We start from the raw sequence: 17,353 nt of genomic DNA on the forward strand, positions 1-17,353 counted from the left end.
AGAGAAGGAGTGAGTCTTTAGTGGTCGCTCAGAGAAGATAACAAGTTGGAGCATTTGTTGGTGCAACAGCAAGAGAAGTACAACAAGCTCAGCTTAAACTTAGCAGAGACCGTGAACTCTGAAATGAGGGAACAGCTAACAGTCTAGAAGGGAGAGCCCGACATGTTGATAGAGATAGCCTGTCCAGTTACGATCTAAAGGTACGAGCTTTTCACATGTATACAGTCATTACCAAATTTTTAAGAGGACAAAATATATCTTAATTAAGCAGTTAAGGCGCTAGCTCTTCACCTCAGGGCTAACTTTGATTAAAGAAGCAGTTTAACAGAGCCTTTACCGATTGGTAGGTCTTCAAAGACTGGATCGTTTTCTTCAAATATCTCAATGTGCTCTGGGAGAGCCTTCTCACTCCTAAACGTGATTAAGTATCCAGTGTCTGCGAATTATCCACGCAGGCAAAGTGTGTTGAAAGAGGAGAAATGTCGATAGACCGGTAAGTGTTAACAAGCAACTGCCTTAAACCTCTTATAGGCGGTTAGTTCTCTGCCTTGTCAACTGTCTGTTGACTGTCTCCTGGAATGGTCATTATGGGCCTTCGAGCAAAAAGGGCCCTGAATTCGAAAGCAAAGCAGGCTGAATTTCCTTACAGGCTTCCGTTTAACGCGAAACCATTAAAGCAAATAAAACTTTTCAGGTACGGTGTCCAATTGGCTCTCTTGCGATCAGTTGTGTTTGAAAAGGTTGAAGCTTTATAATCAAAGCAAAATATACGCTCTGATGGCTGGATGTACCGCTGCTGGATACGTCGGTACTCTTTTGTTCATCAATTTGAGGTACATTTTGTTTACTTTTTAATTGATAGATTTAAATTTCATTATAGTGTCCTCATTAGGAAGGCCATATCAAGTCAACCAAGGAATCAAGTACTTATCATAACTCTGACAATTTAGCATATAATCTCTGTCTTTTTTAACATTAATGGCTTGCATTTTCAGACTGAGAGAAAAAGTTCATTGTCGTTTTTGTCTTTAAAATCGTTCAATGGGGGAGAGCGCTTAAGATTACTTGAAGCTTAAAATATTAATTCATTGAGCTAGATTTTTTAATAATTTTTAAGGTACTTCTTCTGCTGTTGTTATGTCGTCATTGATAATTTTATAACACGTCAACCCCATCCAGGTCATCCTCATTTGTCTTGACCTCTTGCACCAGATAATAGTCCTTCGACTCGTCAACTTTGTCAAAGTCAAAGTATTCAACTTCCTGATGCATCAGCTCTTCCAATCTTCCAACCAGCTCCTGGAAACTCGGCCGTTCATTTAGATCCTTTTTCCAACAGTCCAGCATCAAAGAATAACTGAAAAGAGTAGATAAATGGGAATTACTTATCTTAGAGGTTTACGACAAACGACAGCCATGTAATAAAAGTAATTTCGAAACCAAAACGAGCCCGAGTATTTTCTACTAAATATAAACGTTTTACACTTGCGCTTATCACGAGAGTTATGAAGAGAAAGCGTAAGAAGTGAAACGACGAACTCGAAAAAAGGTTAAAAGTTTACAAAAAAAAATCAGGTTTCTCAGTCAAATAAGCTATGATTCTTTCCACTGAGATGGAGAGAACTCGTCGGTGAGCTGGGGAACACAGTACGGGTTAATGAACGAAATCATTTTCCAATTAAACATATTTTGTAAACTGAAGAATAAAATGATATCAGCTTTGCCCAAGAATAGATATACTTCTCTTTTCATTTCCATTAGTCTTATTGATATTCGAAACTAAGTTTCATATAAGCTACGTACACATGATCTGAGCACAATTCAGGTTTCTCCATCCGGTGGCCAGTCTTTAATAATCTCATGAGCTCTGCATTAGTCAGGAGTGGATAAGGTGAGCCCCCTAAACAAGTAAATAAATAAATAAATAAATAAATAAGTACAATTAAGAAGAACAAGGAGGACTCCACGGAGGACTGCATGAGTTAACGTTGCCCTTTAGGATCCTTGGTGCTAATCAATTTATATAATCATCTCTGGCTCAGTTACAGAGTTAGATCTAACACTAAAGGGGCGGCGGAATGAAGGAAAAATTGAGCATGCATTGTGTGAAAATATTAGCTATTTTAATTTTATTACCAACAGTTGCAATTTCCCACAAAACCACTCCATACGACCACCTGAAAAGAAATAAAAGTCATTCCAAAATGACAATACTGCATTTGGATTCTTGTAGAGACACGCTGGACTCCGGGTAGAGATTTCCGAGGACATTGTGTTGTTTTCTTAGACAGAGTATACTTAGCTACAGATGAACTGTCAGGGCAAGCTGACGAAATGCCTGGGGGTAGCCTGCGATGGACCAAGCATCCCATCCCAGGGGGGAGGGTCCGATACCTCTTTGTACTTCATGCCCGAGAAACTAAAATAAGCTCAAGTTGGATGGGTTACTTGGCTCGAGTGCAGACTTAACTACACCTTTTTACTCATGTGCTTTTTTAATAATTTTAACTGAAACCCTTTGGTTCTTACTCTTTTTCTTGTCAAAAATTTATTTATGTAAATATCTTTCGTTCGCACCAGCTATTTACTGGGGCCTTTAGGTACATGTGACACTCATTGATAACCGTTGGCAATAATTGGTCTTTGAGGCAGAAATAAAGAAGATTGTAATATTGGAATTAGGTCAAATATACATTCCTTTGTCCCTTTGAGATAAATTCAAGTAGCTTGCGTGAAAGAGATAAGAGAGAGATGCGTGAATATTGCTTATAAAGGAATGATTTACCGTCAATAGAATTTATGATTGGATGCTGTAACTGTTATGAAACGAGAAAAAGTTACTAACACATCGCTTTTTGAAGTAAATATCTGTTCGTAAAGTGACTCAGGTGCCATCCATTTAACTGGCAGTTTCTTCTGCTTCTGCACCTCATATACCTCATGATACACTTCTCGCATCAAACCGAAGTCTGCAATCTTAAGCCTTTTACCGTGCCCGACAAGAACATTTCGTGCCGCAAGATCTCTATGAACGAGGCCTTTCCCAGAGAGGTAACTCTGAAAAATTAACACATTTTTGATTCGATAAAAGACACCATCACTATAAGCTATCAAGCCTCGGTTGTTGGAGGGTTTGATGAAGATATATACAGCTATCCACTGGACAAATCTATCTCTGATGGATGGTGCAGTACGTTTTGCTATCACTTATCCGTTGGATAGCAACTTATTCTTTGGACAGCGTTATCCACTCATCACACGACTGGGTAGTGGTGTATGGAGGAAGGGAGGTATTCTTCTTCTGAAAGGGTTTGATTTGTGACATTTTCAATAGCCGGGATTCGTGGCATTTTTGCAATGAAAGGTTTAAGGTTAAAAACTTAATTTCATCACTCAAACATACAGGGAGCGCTTACAAGATGAGAAACCCCGAATTCATATATTACCGTGCTATATATAAGCGGCGCACATACACATGTGCACATGAGCTGATCGCATAGTTCCAACAGTACTTCGTTATGATTAAATATAGAGAAGTTACCAGTTACCAGAAATAGACTGGGGAGTAACAACACTCAGGTCTGAGTCTCTGTGTGCTTCTGCGTCATGAAAAAATTAACAACTTAGACAATTGAGAGCAGTCCTCCATCACCGTTTAGTCCGCAGATTTCAAGTTTTTCTGACTGAAATCCTCGAAAATTTTGGATTTTCACAAAACAATTTTTCTTTGCTGCCAAAAGATTTCACAATTTCACAATTTTTTCCAAATTTTTATTGCAGACCAGTTTCACTTACCATGCCTCCGGCTATCTGCCAAGCAAATGACAAAAGATCAGCTGGAATGAACGACTCGCAATCAACGCTGCACTCGTCATTTGTCTTCCCTGAAGTTCCATCGGTTCCCTCTTCTGAAGTTGAGAAAACAACCAGTGGTATTTTGCATTCATCTATGCCAGGTTGACCTGGGACTTCACCAGGACCAGGTACATCCTCTGGTATTTCTCCACTCCCATCACTCTCTTCGTTAGTCTGCATTTCACAAAGCAAATTTTTTTACGCTTCATCCGGCTAACTGTTACCTCAGTATGCCTTATGTTAACCAACGTAGATAAGCATGAAACAATACTCGAAAGTAAAATTAGCATGGGGAGTAGCTGCTACAAAACTCGTACGAAGACCGAATAAAGAAGAAACAAGAATTGCCTGTTACGAAGTAAATAGGTCTAACACTTTTATACCTGATCAAAGGTTGGTCCAAAGAGAGCAGTCCTAGATCCTGCGTACAGATCGTTCTCCTTTGGTTTGCTGTCAGCCGAGCTGTTAATCTAAGCATACAACATTTTTTAAGCATCAGCTGGCATTAGAAATGGTATCAGTAAGGAACAACTTAGAATTAATATACAAACCCCCTTAACCGATCTCATTACATACCCGCTGAGATAACTGTCTCTTGTCGTGCTGACAAGCTAAGTCGGTATTCAGGTCTGAACAATGTTTGAAGTAAGTAATCTAGATTCTGTGAACGCATTTTTGTATCTTCAAACACTTGGGACAACTGTATCATGGGTGCTTTAAACACAGAAAATAATTCTCTCTTTACCAGAGTAATGGAACTGTATCAATCATATCACATTCGTTACGTGTTAGCAACAGTCGGGTTAACAAAAATTAACAAGGTAATTTGGTATTATCAACCGAGCTGATAACGAAAATTGACCACCGTAAAGAGTCAAAGCCGACATTTCGAGCGTTAGCCCTTCTTCAGAGCGAAAGACGAAGAGCTAACACTCTTTAAGGTGGCCAATTTACGTTATCAACTCAGTTGATAATACCAATTACCTGGTTATACCCTCCTTCCGATGCAGCACCACAGTTTCCTTAGAAACCTACTTCCTTAAGAGAAATTACCTGAGTTCGCTTGCTTCTAAGCCACTGAAGCAAGTCTCCATGAGCTACATACTCAATAATCAGGAGAAAAGGTTCGGTCGTGGTCCAACACCCGAGGAAACTCAAAATATTCCGATGTTGACCGACTTGCCTCATCAGGTCTATTTCATCCAGAAATTGTCTTCTCTGCTCTTCACCGGCATTTTCTTTTTTGAATAAACAAATAAAAAGAAATTACGAGAAAATTGATAAGAGTACACCTTTGCTTCTGGCTACGAGCCGTTCTGTAGAAATGTTTTAGCCGAAAAAATTTCCGCTGGACTCAAGCTATAGCGAGCACATGTACATAAATATCCGAAAGGGAAAGCTTTCGAAGATTAGCACCACAAACAGAAAACAATTTAGACTACATAAATGGACTAAGTTCATCAACTACATAATGTAGAGGTATTTTTTTTATTGGAATTTAACGATGAATGACCAAGGCGATGAAATGCTGATAATGATATCGAAGGGGATCATAGTCATACTTACCATGAAGTTCCTTTATTGCCACAATCTTTTTTCGCTTGGCCTTACCAATTAAATCATCACCATTTTTTAAGTAATCCAATCCATCCTTGAGTGTTGCCTTATGAACCTTCCCAAATGCTCCCTCGCCTAGGGCTTCGATAAATTCTGTTCTTAATGGATGGATTTCGCACTGCTCTAAGACATGAATATCGTCGACCGTCCTTAATCAAAATCAATTCAGTTAGTTCAGTTTGGTTGCACCATAACCCTAACCCAGAAACAAATTTACTTCCACATCAACTGTCAGGAAAAGCTGGTTTCACTAAGCAAACAAACTGATGATAATAACGAGAATAGTGACAGTTATGGCAATAAAGAAATCGCCTAACAGACTCATATTCTTAGCTTGGACTGCCTCCGAGATCATACTCCTTGGTGGAGAAAAATGATATTGGTGGTAAAAATGAAAGAAGTATTAGGTTAGTGGGGATAAAATTAATTTTAATTGATGTCAATATACGCGGCCATAAATACCTTTTGACCTGTTTTGATGCACGCTTTTTGTAATAGTGCCACACTGTTATGATCAGAAGAAGGGCGACCAAAACAACAACGCCGGCAACGATCAGTGCGATTAGGTTGACCAGTTCTAACGGCGGAGAATCTACAGGAAAAAGGACGTCATTATCTTTGCTGCCAGCGTAAAATTTTTGAACACCTTACTTTTTTACCGCTTTAAGAACAGACCTTGAAGTGCGTGTCACTCGGCAGTTAAAAAGCCCTTTTTATTTTGTTGTTCTCTGAGCGAAAACGTTGTCCTACTTTAAAGTTTGAAACTTTTTGTGGAGCTGTTCTCAACTGTGCTGGTTAAGGCAAGATTCCTCAGTTGGTGGAGAATTCTCATCTGCTCGTGGAGGAGAGTAAGAGTTATTCAGAAAAGCAATTGCCAAAAATACTTTAAAAACTGCCGATGTAAAAGATTGTAATTTCCACTTTCAATACCCTTGCTCTAATTGTAAAATCTCATTTATAACAAACCCTCTTTAGACGAAAGCAGGCCATGTGTTTACATGGTTGATTAATGTCAAATATATGAAATTGTCTCTACCTGTTAAATGAGATTCTCTAGCTTCATGCTGAGAGGTTGTTAAGTCGTTTGTTGTTGCCGACTGCAAAGAAGACAGGTCTCCACCTCCTAGCTCATTCCAGGCCCTAGCCTGAAATTCATACGTTGTGGAGCAATTCAGTATAAGTTCTGTTTGCTTGGCTCCCTCATCTGTTACATTAACATATGTCCAAGTATTGTCATCATCAAGTCCTTTTTTCCTGTAGCTGATTGTGTAAAAGAGTATCGGGCATCCAGTGGATTTTGGTGAGGTCCACTCAAGTGTAACATTACATCCTGAAACTTTCCGTTCGACTATTTCAGGTGAACCAGGACGGTCTATAAATTTGGTAAAGTAAAGAAAGGGTATAAAACCATAAAGTTTGGTCTAAAGCCATACCGTTACTGTCCTTGACACGACTATTGCGTTGCCTTTTTTTAGTTACGATGGACTTAATTAAGATGTATCATAAATTATCATGACAAAAATCAACTTTACAATGCAAGACCTTGCGATGGGCGAAAGAAAAGAGGTTTGGATAGCCTGCCCGCTTTCTTGCCTCCAAGGAATAACATAGAATAGTATGGAACTAAGTAATCATTGCTCTACAGTTCTGCTGGATGGTATAGAAAAAAACTAAAACCTGTATAAAGCTTTCACCTGCTAAAGAAATTGTACCTGCTTGTTTAGTGAATATTTCCTTGGCGATGGATGGCAAACTGTATCCAAGTTTATTTTTTGCAAACACTCTGACACGATACATGGTAAATTTTTCCAGATGTGTAAACAGACATGTTCTTGGTCTGAATGTTCCATATAAACTGCAGTTAATCCATTCCTCTTTGGGGTCAGCCACTGCTATCTGTGCTACGTAGCCGATCACAGGGTCTCCTAATGCCCCAGGTATTGGTGGACTCCACGTTACATTGATGGAGTTACACTGTTCCGAAATTGGAGGATGTAAGGTCGGTTTGTATGGAACATCTGACGAAAGAAATTCGTTGTTCCACTTCAAATCTTAAATTTCCATCTTTACCCGAGTTAAACATTCTTACAACGACTGTTGAACATACAAGCAGGACATCCGACCAAAGTTCAACCTCGACTTCAGTAAAGTGGATACCAACTGCACCCCAAATTTAAATTTGAAGATTTTTTAGTATAATCAAGAAAAGATTCATATCAACCTGCTTTTCACAAGAATGATTCCTGGTAATAAAATGTATGATTAAGATTTAGTCTTAAAAAAACTAAGGGAGCGAAAGCTATCAATGATAGTTGATAAAAATTATATGACTGACTTACCTTGAGCTGTTCTCACTTTCCAGGCTATGCTGTTTTCACTTCGTCCCAGCTTGTTCCAAGCGGCAATAATGAATTCGTACTGTTTGCTGTATTGAAGCTGCAGTTGATAACTTGTAACTTCCGAGATGTTTATTTCGCTCCAGCTTCCCATAAGTGGTTCTATTACTCTGAAGTGAATGGAGTACACAGTAATATTGCAATTGTAATGTTTAGGGCGTCTCCAAGTTACTGTTACATTTCTGTCCGAGACTGATGAAACATTCGATTTAATCTCTGGAGGATCAGGTGGACCTAAAATAGAGACAGAAAAAAGTTGTGTAGATTAGGGTAACGAAAGAAATGGACATCTAAATGTGATAGCCAGATGGGGATCACAATAGCACAATATATATTCGGATATCACAATCCGAATGACGTCATAAGCATCCATAGATCTATACACCCACCCATCCATCTAGCCAACCATCCCTCTATTCTCCATTTATCCACTCATCCATCGATCTTTCCCTCTATATATCTTTCTATTCACTCATCCATCCATCCATCTTTCCCTCCACCCATCCACGTATCCATCCATCCATCAATCCATCAATCCAACAATCCATCCATCAATCCATCATTCCATCCATCCATCCATCAATCCACCCATCCATCAATCCATCCATCCGTCCATCAATACACCCATCTGTCAATCCATCCATCTATCTTTCCCTTCAGCCATACATATATCCATCCGTCCATTCACCAACGCTTCACCCGTCCATCAATGCATTCATTCATCCTTCCGGCCATCCATCTATCCATCCATCCATCCATCCATCCATCCCTCCACTAATCCATCAGTTAGTTCATCCATACCTCCATTAATTCATCTCTCTAGCCATCCATCTCTATATGCACATTTATCCATTCCTCTATCCATCCGTCCCTTCCAGCATTCATGCATCGTTCCATCCACTATATCACTTACCTTCGTGGCTTAATGAGATTGAAGTGTTCGTCCAATCACTGAAACCCTTCCGATTGAAAGCTCTAACGCGAACATTCATGAGAGGGTCACTCTTGTCAATGAGTAAACCATGGAAGGAACATGTATTATTTGGAAGGAACCGACTACAGTTGCGCCAATCACCACCTTGTTCCATCTGGACCTGGAACTCCGTCACTGAACCTCCACCGGATTCAGACGACGATGCCTCCCAAGAAACCTCCTTTATACCACATTGCTTCCGTTCAATTTTTTTAATTGATGGTATGAAAGGCACCCCTGTAAACGCAATCAAGAAAATACTATCAGTAGATCTACATTTTCCTATTCTGAATGGGGAAATAAAATCATTAATTAACACTTAAAACTAAAACGGTTAGCTTTCCTTATGACTTCCTCGTATGACCCCAGATCGCGTGGTCCGCATTCAAGGCCGTGCCTCGTCCTCGGGAAGGACATTTTACCCTTGCTCCTCTTCACTAAGGAGTGTGTATGGAGCGTACATGAATACCAGAGAACTACGGAGATCTATCGAAATGTTGGGAGTAACCGGAGAAACGGTAGAAATATTCTAGGTTGCATACTGTGTCGGGGACTTGGATAAGCTCTGGTGAGGTATATTGTTTGTGTTAAGCAGCAACCATAATTACACAAATTGATCGGATATCATTAAATATGGGACAAAATACGAACAAAAAATTCACAAACCCATTACCATTTTCCGTTCGTAAGGACAGCACAGACTTCTCAGTGTAGTGGTTATGTCCCCGTTGATTCCAAGCAAAGACCATTATGTGGTAATTTTTGCTGCAATTTAACCAGATACGATAATCGTTTACGTTTGACCATTTCAAATTGATCGTATTCCACCCGCTCGTCTCGTCTCTGTAGTGAATCGTATACCGTGATATCGGGCAGCCATTGGGAGAGGGAGCATTCCACGAGAGTTTAGCACTGCATCCATAGGGAACTGCCTTTATATCAAATGCATCTGGAATATCTGCAATGCAAAAATTAAACGATATTAACTATATCTAATAATCATTTCAATGGCTAATGATACTTTTAGGAATTGTAATCAATATTTCAATTTTAATTAATACTTCACGACATGGAGATAAAAATACAAATTCCTTTGTTCAGGTCGGAATGAAGGAAATAGAGGAAGCCTATCAAACTATTTTCTTTACTTCTCAACACTAATCGGATCAATACCAGTATCTGGGCAACTGCCCATCTACCCCTCCCCTAACCCAACAATAACCTTAACTTGTTGTCAATTGACTGTTGTTGACTTAGGGGAGGGGTAGGCGGGCAGTTGATATTGATCCCACTAATGGTATGAAGCTTAAACTATACCCTATTTACCTTTCGTTTCCCTGTAATTGGAATCAAGCAAATGCCTAATTATAGCTCCAAAAGGTGTTATCACAAGAGGTTACTTTGTGAATTAGCACCATGTTAGAAGCATCCATTTTTTACTTTCAAATATCAGCAGCTCAACCCCCAATGATCTGAACAAACGCTGCAGTTTAATCTTTTTTAAAATATTGATTTTTTGGATATCTTTCAATATTTGCAGTACTGATGATATTACAATTTACAAGTGCATCAGCTTTCTTTCATGTTGGTTCTTTTATACTAAATTGAGCAAAAGAGGGAGGGGTGAATAACGTTATGAACGGTACCAGGTATCGCAAAATATTTGCGTTTTCTTATTTTACGTAAGATGGATCTGTTGGATCCATTATATTTTTATGATTCCACGTTAACCAATTATATGTGATTCCCTCGCTTACCTGAGGTAGTTTTCAACAATACTTTTGTCCAAGGACTAACTGATGATGAGCTATTGGAATATTTAGCTCGGATATTGAATTCATAGTCTGTGTTCATCTGAAGTCCGACGAATTTGCGTGAGACTATTTCCCTTGAGACATTAGCCTTCCACCTCGATCTTTCATCTGTGGATCTCAATGTAAATTCATAACCAAAGATTACATTGGTTTTAGGCTCTGTTGCTGGGGCGCTCCACTTCACTCTTATGGCACTTCCACAATCGGTTGATTCCCATTTCTGAATTTTTGGAGGTGATAGCGTTGTGAAATCCACTGGAAAATAAATTTTTAAAAGGAGGTTGCTTGGCGGATTGGCTAAAACAATGGGCTTTGAATGAGCAGATGAATGGATTAGCAAATCGATGGATAGATTAGTGAATAGATGATGACGGGGTTAATGGATGAAAAAGAAGAGAAAGGGTGAACAGAGAACATATTTCAGTAATGTTTATCTTGTCCTACAGGAGAGCTTTTCCAGAAATTATTTGAGTTGAAGTTTAGAATCTGTTTCAGATGCTTTTTTTGAGTCATGTGCGAGATATAAAGGGAGATGAAAGTTTAGAAAATTAATTCAAATCTGAAATTTTGAGTTGAATATGGGTTTTCGAAACGAAACTTTAAAACATCGAGCGCAGTTTTAGAGGATTGTTGGTCAGTGCCATGCCGTTATATGCTGAGACAATGATCGGGTAGCAATGTGTATCTTACCCAATAAAATGTCCTTTACTACGACCGAGATATTAGCCAGCAGAAGTTCACAAACGTATTGACCCAAATTTTCTTTAGAAGTGTTTGTAATACCAAGGGTTGTAGAGCCTTTCGAATGCTGACAAAAGTTGGGGGGACGAATGTCATTAGTTATGCTGTACTTATCATTTTTTCGTATTTTATGGCCTTGAAATATCCATTGCCAGTGGTAGAAAAGCAACTTGTTATAATCCAGGCCGTTTGCATGACATCTTAATGTGGCATTTGACAAGCCTGATTTAACTTGACGATCTCTAACAGTGAGCTCAGGAACGGTTGGTGGACCTATAAGAGAGAAAAGACACGTTTATCAAAAAACGATCATCAGCTCTCTCTCTCTAGAATTGGAATGTTGCCTCTTTTTTGCGATCCCGAACCTGGGTGCCAGCAACATTAGAAAGCAGTAACACTGAAGGCAATGATTACAGTGATAACGATAAAAATAGGAAACGAGAAGAGTAACTTGCCTAAAATTGGTAACTTCAAATTGCAAAAAGATTTAGTGAGGGAATTTGGAAAACTGACAGTCGTCTGTCACTTTGCCAATTTTCATTTAAGATAAATTGATAACTGATTCATTTATTTGTCTATCAGATAAGTGAGTGACGAGACAAAAAAGAAATGACGACCAAAGTTCCCTCACAAGTGACCAATACTTGAATATTGCGCTTCTTTGTGAGGTACTTGTTCTCGGCTTCACAGCTGAAGAACCCAGCATGACGTACGTCGACTTCAGAAAAGTGCAATGATGAATTGATACTTTCAGCCTTTTTTCCTTCTTTAAGGGATACTGAAATGTTGAGAAAACCATTTTTAAGTTCCATGCCGTTCATGAGCCATTTTACTGTTGGCGGAGGCCAACCAGTCACGTTGCAGAATATGACGGCCTTTCTTCCAACAAAAAGCTGCACAGAATCCTCGGCCATACGTATTGATGGATTATCTGTTTAATAGACAAACAAAATTTGCTATCAAGCTTTTCCTGAAGGCAAAAACTATTGTCGTTATTGATGATCAAACTACTTTTTCTTGCGAGCATTGCCCATGAAAGACCGAGATCCTTTCCAACGCTTTGCCAAGAGAAGTTCATCAGCACAACGTCCTTTCAGTTATTGGGCCCTCCGCCGTCCAAATCGATATAGATACAGTCAAACCCGTATGAAGCAGTTACCCACGGAGAATGACGCGTTGACCGCTTAAAAAAAGTTAATCCCTTAACACAGGTTCCACAAAATGGGAGCATTATGAAGAAACGTTCTGCCATACTTGGCCCTTATAGTACGAAGACTCGCTCAAAAATACTACCAACATTGATTTCGGATGATAAGTATGGATTAAATTGTACTTGAATTATTATTCTTAGTTTTATATAAGCTTTAAGTGACCGTTAAATACGGGTAAGGACTCTGAAAGGTTGAACACAACAACTCAAAGAAGGTGATCATTACAATAACTATGGGACAAAAATCCCGCAGCCGTTGAAAGCCGACCGTTTAAAACAGTGGGACTGCTTTATTTTGTGCCGCTTAATACAGGTTCGACTGTAATTCTCATTGAAACGGAATTTCTACAATAAGCTTGAATTTAATGTCTATGCGTTTCAATATGGAAGGAAAAAATTGAAAACGGAGCCTTATCTTAACAATTTAGACTTTCCATCCACACTAAACCAGACCAATGAATGAAATTTCGACAGAGCTTTTGAACTGTCATGGCCATTAATTTATGGGATAAGAACCTGACACACATGCCCTATGGATGCTGTTAAGCACTTTTGAATGCCAGTGATAAATGCTTCTTTAAATCTAACTGGCATCTAGTGCTGGTTGCATGTGAACACCAAGCGCGATTTTAGTCTATTGACCTGGACTTCTCAACGACTATTTTCAGCTCTCTTAGTTCTTTTTAGTTTTTCACATTAGTAATAAGTGGTTAATAATAGGTTCATTTATCTAATATGCACAAATAGTCTTACCAACAGCCGTGATAACCTTCCTGACCAAGAAGTTTACCAATGAAAAAAGGTTAAAAAAGCCATCCGCTAAAATCACGTCTTCTTCTCTCTCTGTCAATCGTTTAAGTTGCATAGGGCTAACAAAAATGCCTATGCCGAAAGCAAAAAGGCGAACACCTTGCTCTTTTAGTTTCTGCGCGGCCTGAAATGGATTGTGAGGTGGCGTTTGTATCCCATCAGTAATCAAAATTGCAATCTTCGAAGCGTTCTTTCTAGAAAATGGAAACACCTTTTCTGACGTCACTCTTAAAGCTTTGTGTGTCATTGTTCTTGAGTGAGGTACAGGCACAGCACCATGTAATGCCCAAAGAAACTCAGATAAACTAAATTTCTGGGAAAAGTCTCTTACCACAGTGGCCTCGTCACCGAATAAAACAATCGCAGCATTAAGCTTGGTGCATTTCATGAGGATTTTCTCAGTGACTGCCTCGACAAATATTTGGATGTCCCAATAGAAATGTCCTATACTTCCACTTCCATCCAAGATGAATGCTATGTCAGGCCCGCTCTCGCACTGGCTATCAACTGTAAAAATTTTGAAAAGATAAATTAAATGACTGAAAATGAAACATATATTCAATACATGTAAACATAAAATAAGCTCAAAAGTTTTCGTGGTTTTTCCTGACGCAGAAGGAAAGACGCAAAACAAAATACACTGAGTCTAAGCTCAAAGTTAATTTAATCTAAACTGTAGATATATTTTGTCTTTGCGCTGAAAATGAAAACCAAAAACAAAACTTGGGCGTTCATCACAATTTTTTGTTTCAATCAGATTTTCTGGTAAATAATGAGCATTTTCAGCGAGCTCAAGCAAAGTAATTAGGCTGATGTAACGTTTTGGGAGGGAAGTTTCCCTCGTGATCTTTCTCAGCCTAAGGAGAAACACAAGGAAATCATTAGTACTGTGATTCCTGCGTTTGATTATCCACAGAAATTTTGCTTTTCGTAAGTGATCATCAAATACCAAATAAACTGTGATAAAGGTACAGGTAGTTCCGACCATACACCCTCATACACAAATGTTTTTACATACCCGCTACTGCAGCTTGTTGAGCTACACAAAGAAAAAGAAAATAAAAAGCGAGGGGGATTTGACAACGTTCCATCGTTGTCACCTTTACTTGAAGCGATACATTCGAATGGGATCTGAAAGAAAGAAAGAAAACACACATCTCTGAAGAGATTCAAAAGCCTTCAATCTCGAGTATTTCATCCTGCAAAACTGAAGAGAGGAATTAAATTTTCATGAAGAAAGGAACTTGAATATCAGCACTTCATTCCCTTTATTTCCTTTAGAAAAAGGGTTGCATGTTCTGGTTGCTCAGGAAGATCAGTCTTGTTTCTCTGTCAAATATGCCCTTGTAGTTTTCTTAAATTTCCAGTTTAGTGGGCTTAATTTTTGTCATTTTTTCTGAGTTTTCTTGGACGATAAACAATTTTTAACCAGAGAAACGTTTCTGACGTTTACATAATTCTGCCTCTTAATGGAACAAAACAAATAGTACGTGATTAATTATTAATCACATCTAAATTGCTGCGACATAGAATTCTTCAATATGCCTTTTTATCATTCTACCATGGTTTTAAATAAGTTTTATTCCTGGAGGAACAATAGATTTATGATGGAATAATATCATTGTGTGTTTTATTCTACGAAAGTGAAGTCGTAATTTATAAATGTAAACCTGACAATATCGGCGCTGAATGTAAATTTATGAAAATAATATATGTGAACTGCGGATAGGAGGTGAATATGAAAGCGATCTTCGCAGTAATGGATACTACGTAAGCAGTAGTGACAATAAGGCCTGAAAAAAAGATAAAAAAAAATTCATTCCATTGCAGGCCTTTTTTTTTTTCTTTTTCCTTAGCCCTCATTTTCACTACTGCTCAATTAGTGTTCATTACTGCGAAGATCGCTTTCATATTCACAATATCAGCGCTGTTTGAAAGCTGTAGTCAAATTTTAAGGAAACGGTCATGTGTTTACACTCTCTGCATATGCTTATATTTAGTTTAGGTACTCGTGGGTACACTGTTTCCTCAGACAATAAGAACTTTTCCTTTCAATTAGGGCTCTCTTTATCGAAAAAGCGACCGGTAAATTAAGTTGCCCTTTTGCCGGATAAAGCGTGAGTTTGGTAGCTTAAAGTAAACAAAGAGATAATTGGAAACAAAAGTCTTTCCTCTTGTTTTGAGTCCCCTATTCAGTAAAGTGAAAAAATTTAATTCATTGTTAACAGACCAGGTTTTTTGGGTTTTTTTTTAATTTTTTATTTACCCAGATCCCAAGAAATGGATTTCAGTTCGGTTTGACAGGTTCCCGTTTTGGTGACCGTAATGCACAAACTCTACATAGACAAATTTCTCACCGTAATGTTCAGTTGAACCAGGTCTATCCGATATTGTTAGGAATAGATCACTAACCGCGAGATTCCCACAATAGTTCTATGCGTTTGAGGGCGTCCATTTTGCCTTCGGCTAAACTGAGATATATCATTCAGCACCTTACGTTCAATTATTGAAAAACACAGGAACACGAGTTCAATTAAAATAAGCAGGTGATATTTTATACCCTGTCAATTACCGAGTATGAAATATTTCTCGATTGGAGGATCTATAGTACAATCGTCAACAAAAAAAGTTTTGTTCACCTATTTATATCAATTAAGTGTCCATTACCTGCATTACCTATTCTGTGTTTTAAGCAAGAGAATATCGTATTTTGCATTTTTCAACTACCCCGTCTTCTCATGTCATTTTTCTTACTTGTCGAAACTAATAATAAATAGTAAAACGGCATTGATCCCGATGATTTTTCTTTTCCATTTTTATTATTTAGATCTTCATTTCCATTTTCAAAATAATAGTTGCTTGTGTTACCAGTTTTCTAATTAGTGTGCTTAATGTTAAATATTAGAACCAGTTTTCAAGTTAAATAAGTGCTACGCTTTTTCAAATGGCGAAAGATTAATCACGTGTTTGCGGTAAAGTGGAAAAAGTCATGCAAGCCTAACAAAATTTAAGTCTTAATTTGTGCCCAAGAAAACGCATAGAAATGTAGCAAATTTTCTTTAAAATACATCCACGACGAAGATGAGTGTTGTTACAGCCACAGATGATCCATAGAGGGTGAAAAAAAATGGCGTCACATTGTCTACACCCATATCGAAAAGCAGATGTTTCAAAGCTGTTGTCAAGGTACATGTATATAGTTCAATCGGAAATTGAAATTTACTCTTAGGTAAACATTTAATTAAAAGAAGAAAGAAATAAGAAAAAATAGGGCCACGACGTCTACAGAAATATGTAAATATGTAGTTCGTTGGACTGAAAAGTTCCGATGAAAGAAACAGATGCCTAAACCCAATTGATGCGGAGTTCTATCTTGATCTCGAAGGTAAGATCAAAATTTATATAGACGGGCTTGCTTTAGTCTTTTTCAGTTCAAAAATAAATATGATCTCATGATCGCTTTCGTAGTCACCTGAAGTCTGCAACACACAGCTTTTCTGAAAGCTTATCGAGAGTGAAAAGTCTAGAAAATTCTACAAGATTAATTACATTTTATCCTTTACAAATCAGCTTTAATTGGCATGACGACTATGAAGCTCGGTATAAATAAAAGGATGTTTTGTAACGTAGTCGTTTTAATTACACTCTTGTTTGGCTCTGAATCGTGGACTCCACATAGATCTCGTATCAACCAATTAGATGTCTTTCACAACAGGTTGTCTTGGGAAATTTACGGCAACACTATTGAGGGGTGGATATCAAATGTGGTCCTTTTTCGGCAAGTGTAAAATCCGAAGGAGGTTCTTAATGCAATTACAGCTCCGCTGGGCTGGTCATGTCATTCGAATGGGTGACGAGAGAAACCCTTATGTTGTTATACACAGCCGGCTTGACTGTGGACATGGAAATGTTGGGCAAACGAAATCTCCTTAAATGC

The 17,353-nt window shown here is 38.3% G+C and overlaps 1 protein-coding gene across 4 annotated transcripts; it reads right to left on the reverse strand.

Moving 5' to 3' along the window:
* Positions 1-775: 775 nt before the first annotated feature.
* Positions 776-15,941, reverse strand: LOC113684521 (uncharacterized). 4 transcript variants are annotated; one of them, XM_089191813.1, is made up of 20 exons: positions 15,774-15,941; positions 14,435-14,547; positions 13,360-13,923; positions 12,028-12,327; positions 11,346-11,669; positions 10,599-10,910; positions 9,515-9,799; positions 8,782-9,078; positions 7,812-8,102; positions 7,185-7,490; positions 6,509-6,844; positions 5,935-6,064; positions 5,422-5,621; positions 4,909-5,093; positions 4,239-4,325; positions 3,796-4,029; positions 2,846-3,057; positions 2,137-2,177; positions 1,804-1,900; positions 776-1,357 (listed from the first exon to the last, which is right to left on the reverse strand). In XM_089191813.1, exons 2-20 carry the CDS (start codon positions 14,505-14,507, stop codon positions 1,156-1,158), a joined length of 4,476 nt encoding a protein of 1,491 aa, XP_089047939.1. In that variant the 5' UTR covers positions 14,508-14,547; positions 15,774-15,941; the 3' UTR covers positions 776-1,155. The 4 variants fall into 4 exon arrangements, 3 of the variants coding, with proteins under 3 accessions (XP_089047939.1, XP_089047938.1, XP_089047940.1); XM_089191812.1 differs by lacking the exon at positions 15,774-15,941 and having other exon boundaries at positions 14,435-14,702; XM_089191814.1 differs by lacking the exons at positions 14,435-14,547; positions 15,774-15,941 and having other exon boundaries at positions 13,748-13,886.
* Between the last annotated feature and the right edge of the window lie 1,412 nt (positions 15,942-17,353).

Source organism: Pocillopora damicornis, chromosome 13, assembly GCF_964200805.1.
Source record: "Pocillopora damicornis chromosome 13, jaPocDami1.2, whole genome shotgun sequence".
NCBI lineage: Eukaryota > Metazoa > Cnidaria > Anthozoa > Scleractinia > Pocilloporidae > Pocillopora > Pocillopora damicornis.

Excerpts from the sequence above, each read along its gene's own strand:
- LOC113684521 (XM_089191812.1), bottom strand. The coding sequence starts at position 14,573 with ATGTGTGTTTTCTTTCTTTCTTTCAGATCCCATTCGAATGTATCGCTT. Across the intron at positions 7,491-7,811 it reads GAAAGTGAGAACAGCTCAAG|ATGTTCCATACAAACCGACC; the intron begins GTAAGTCAGTCA and ends TTCTTTCGTCAG. Across the intron at positions 1,901-2,136 it reads GTGGGAAATTGCAACTGTTG|GGGGCTCACCTTATCCACTC; the intron begins GTAATAAAATTA and ends TTACTTGTTTAG.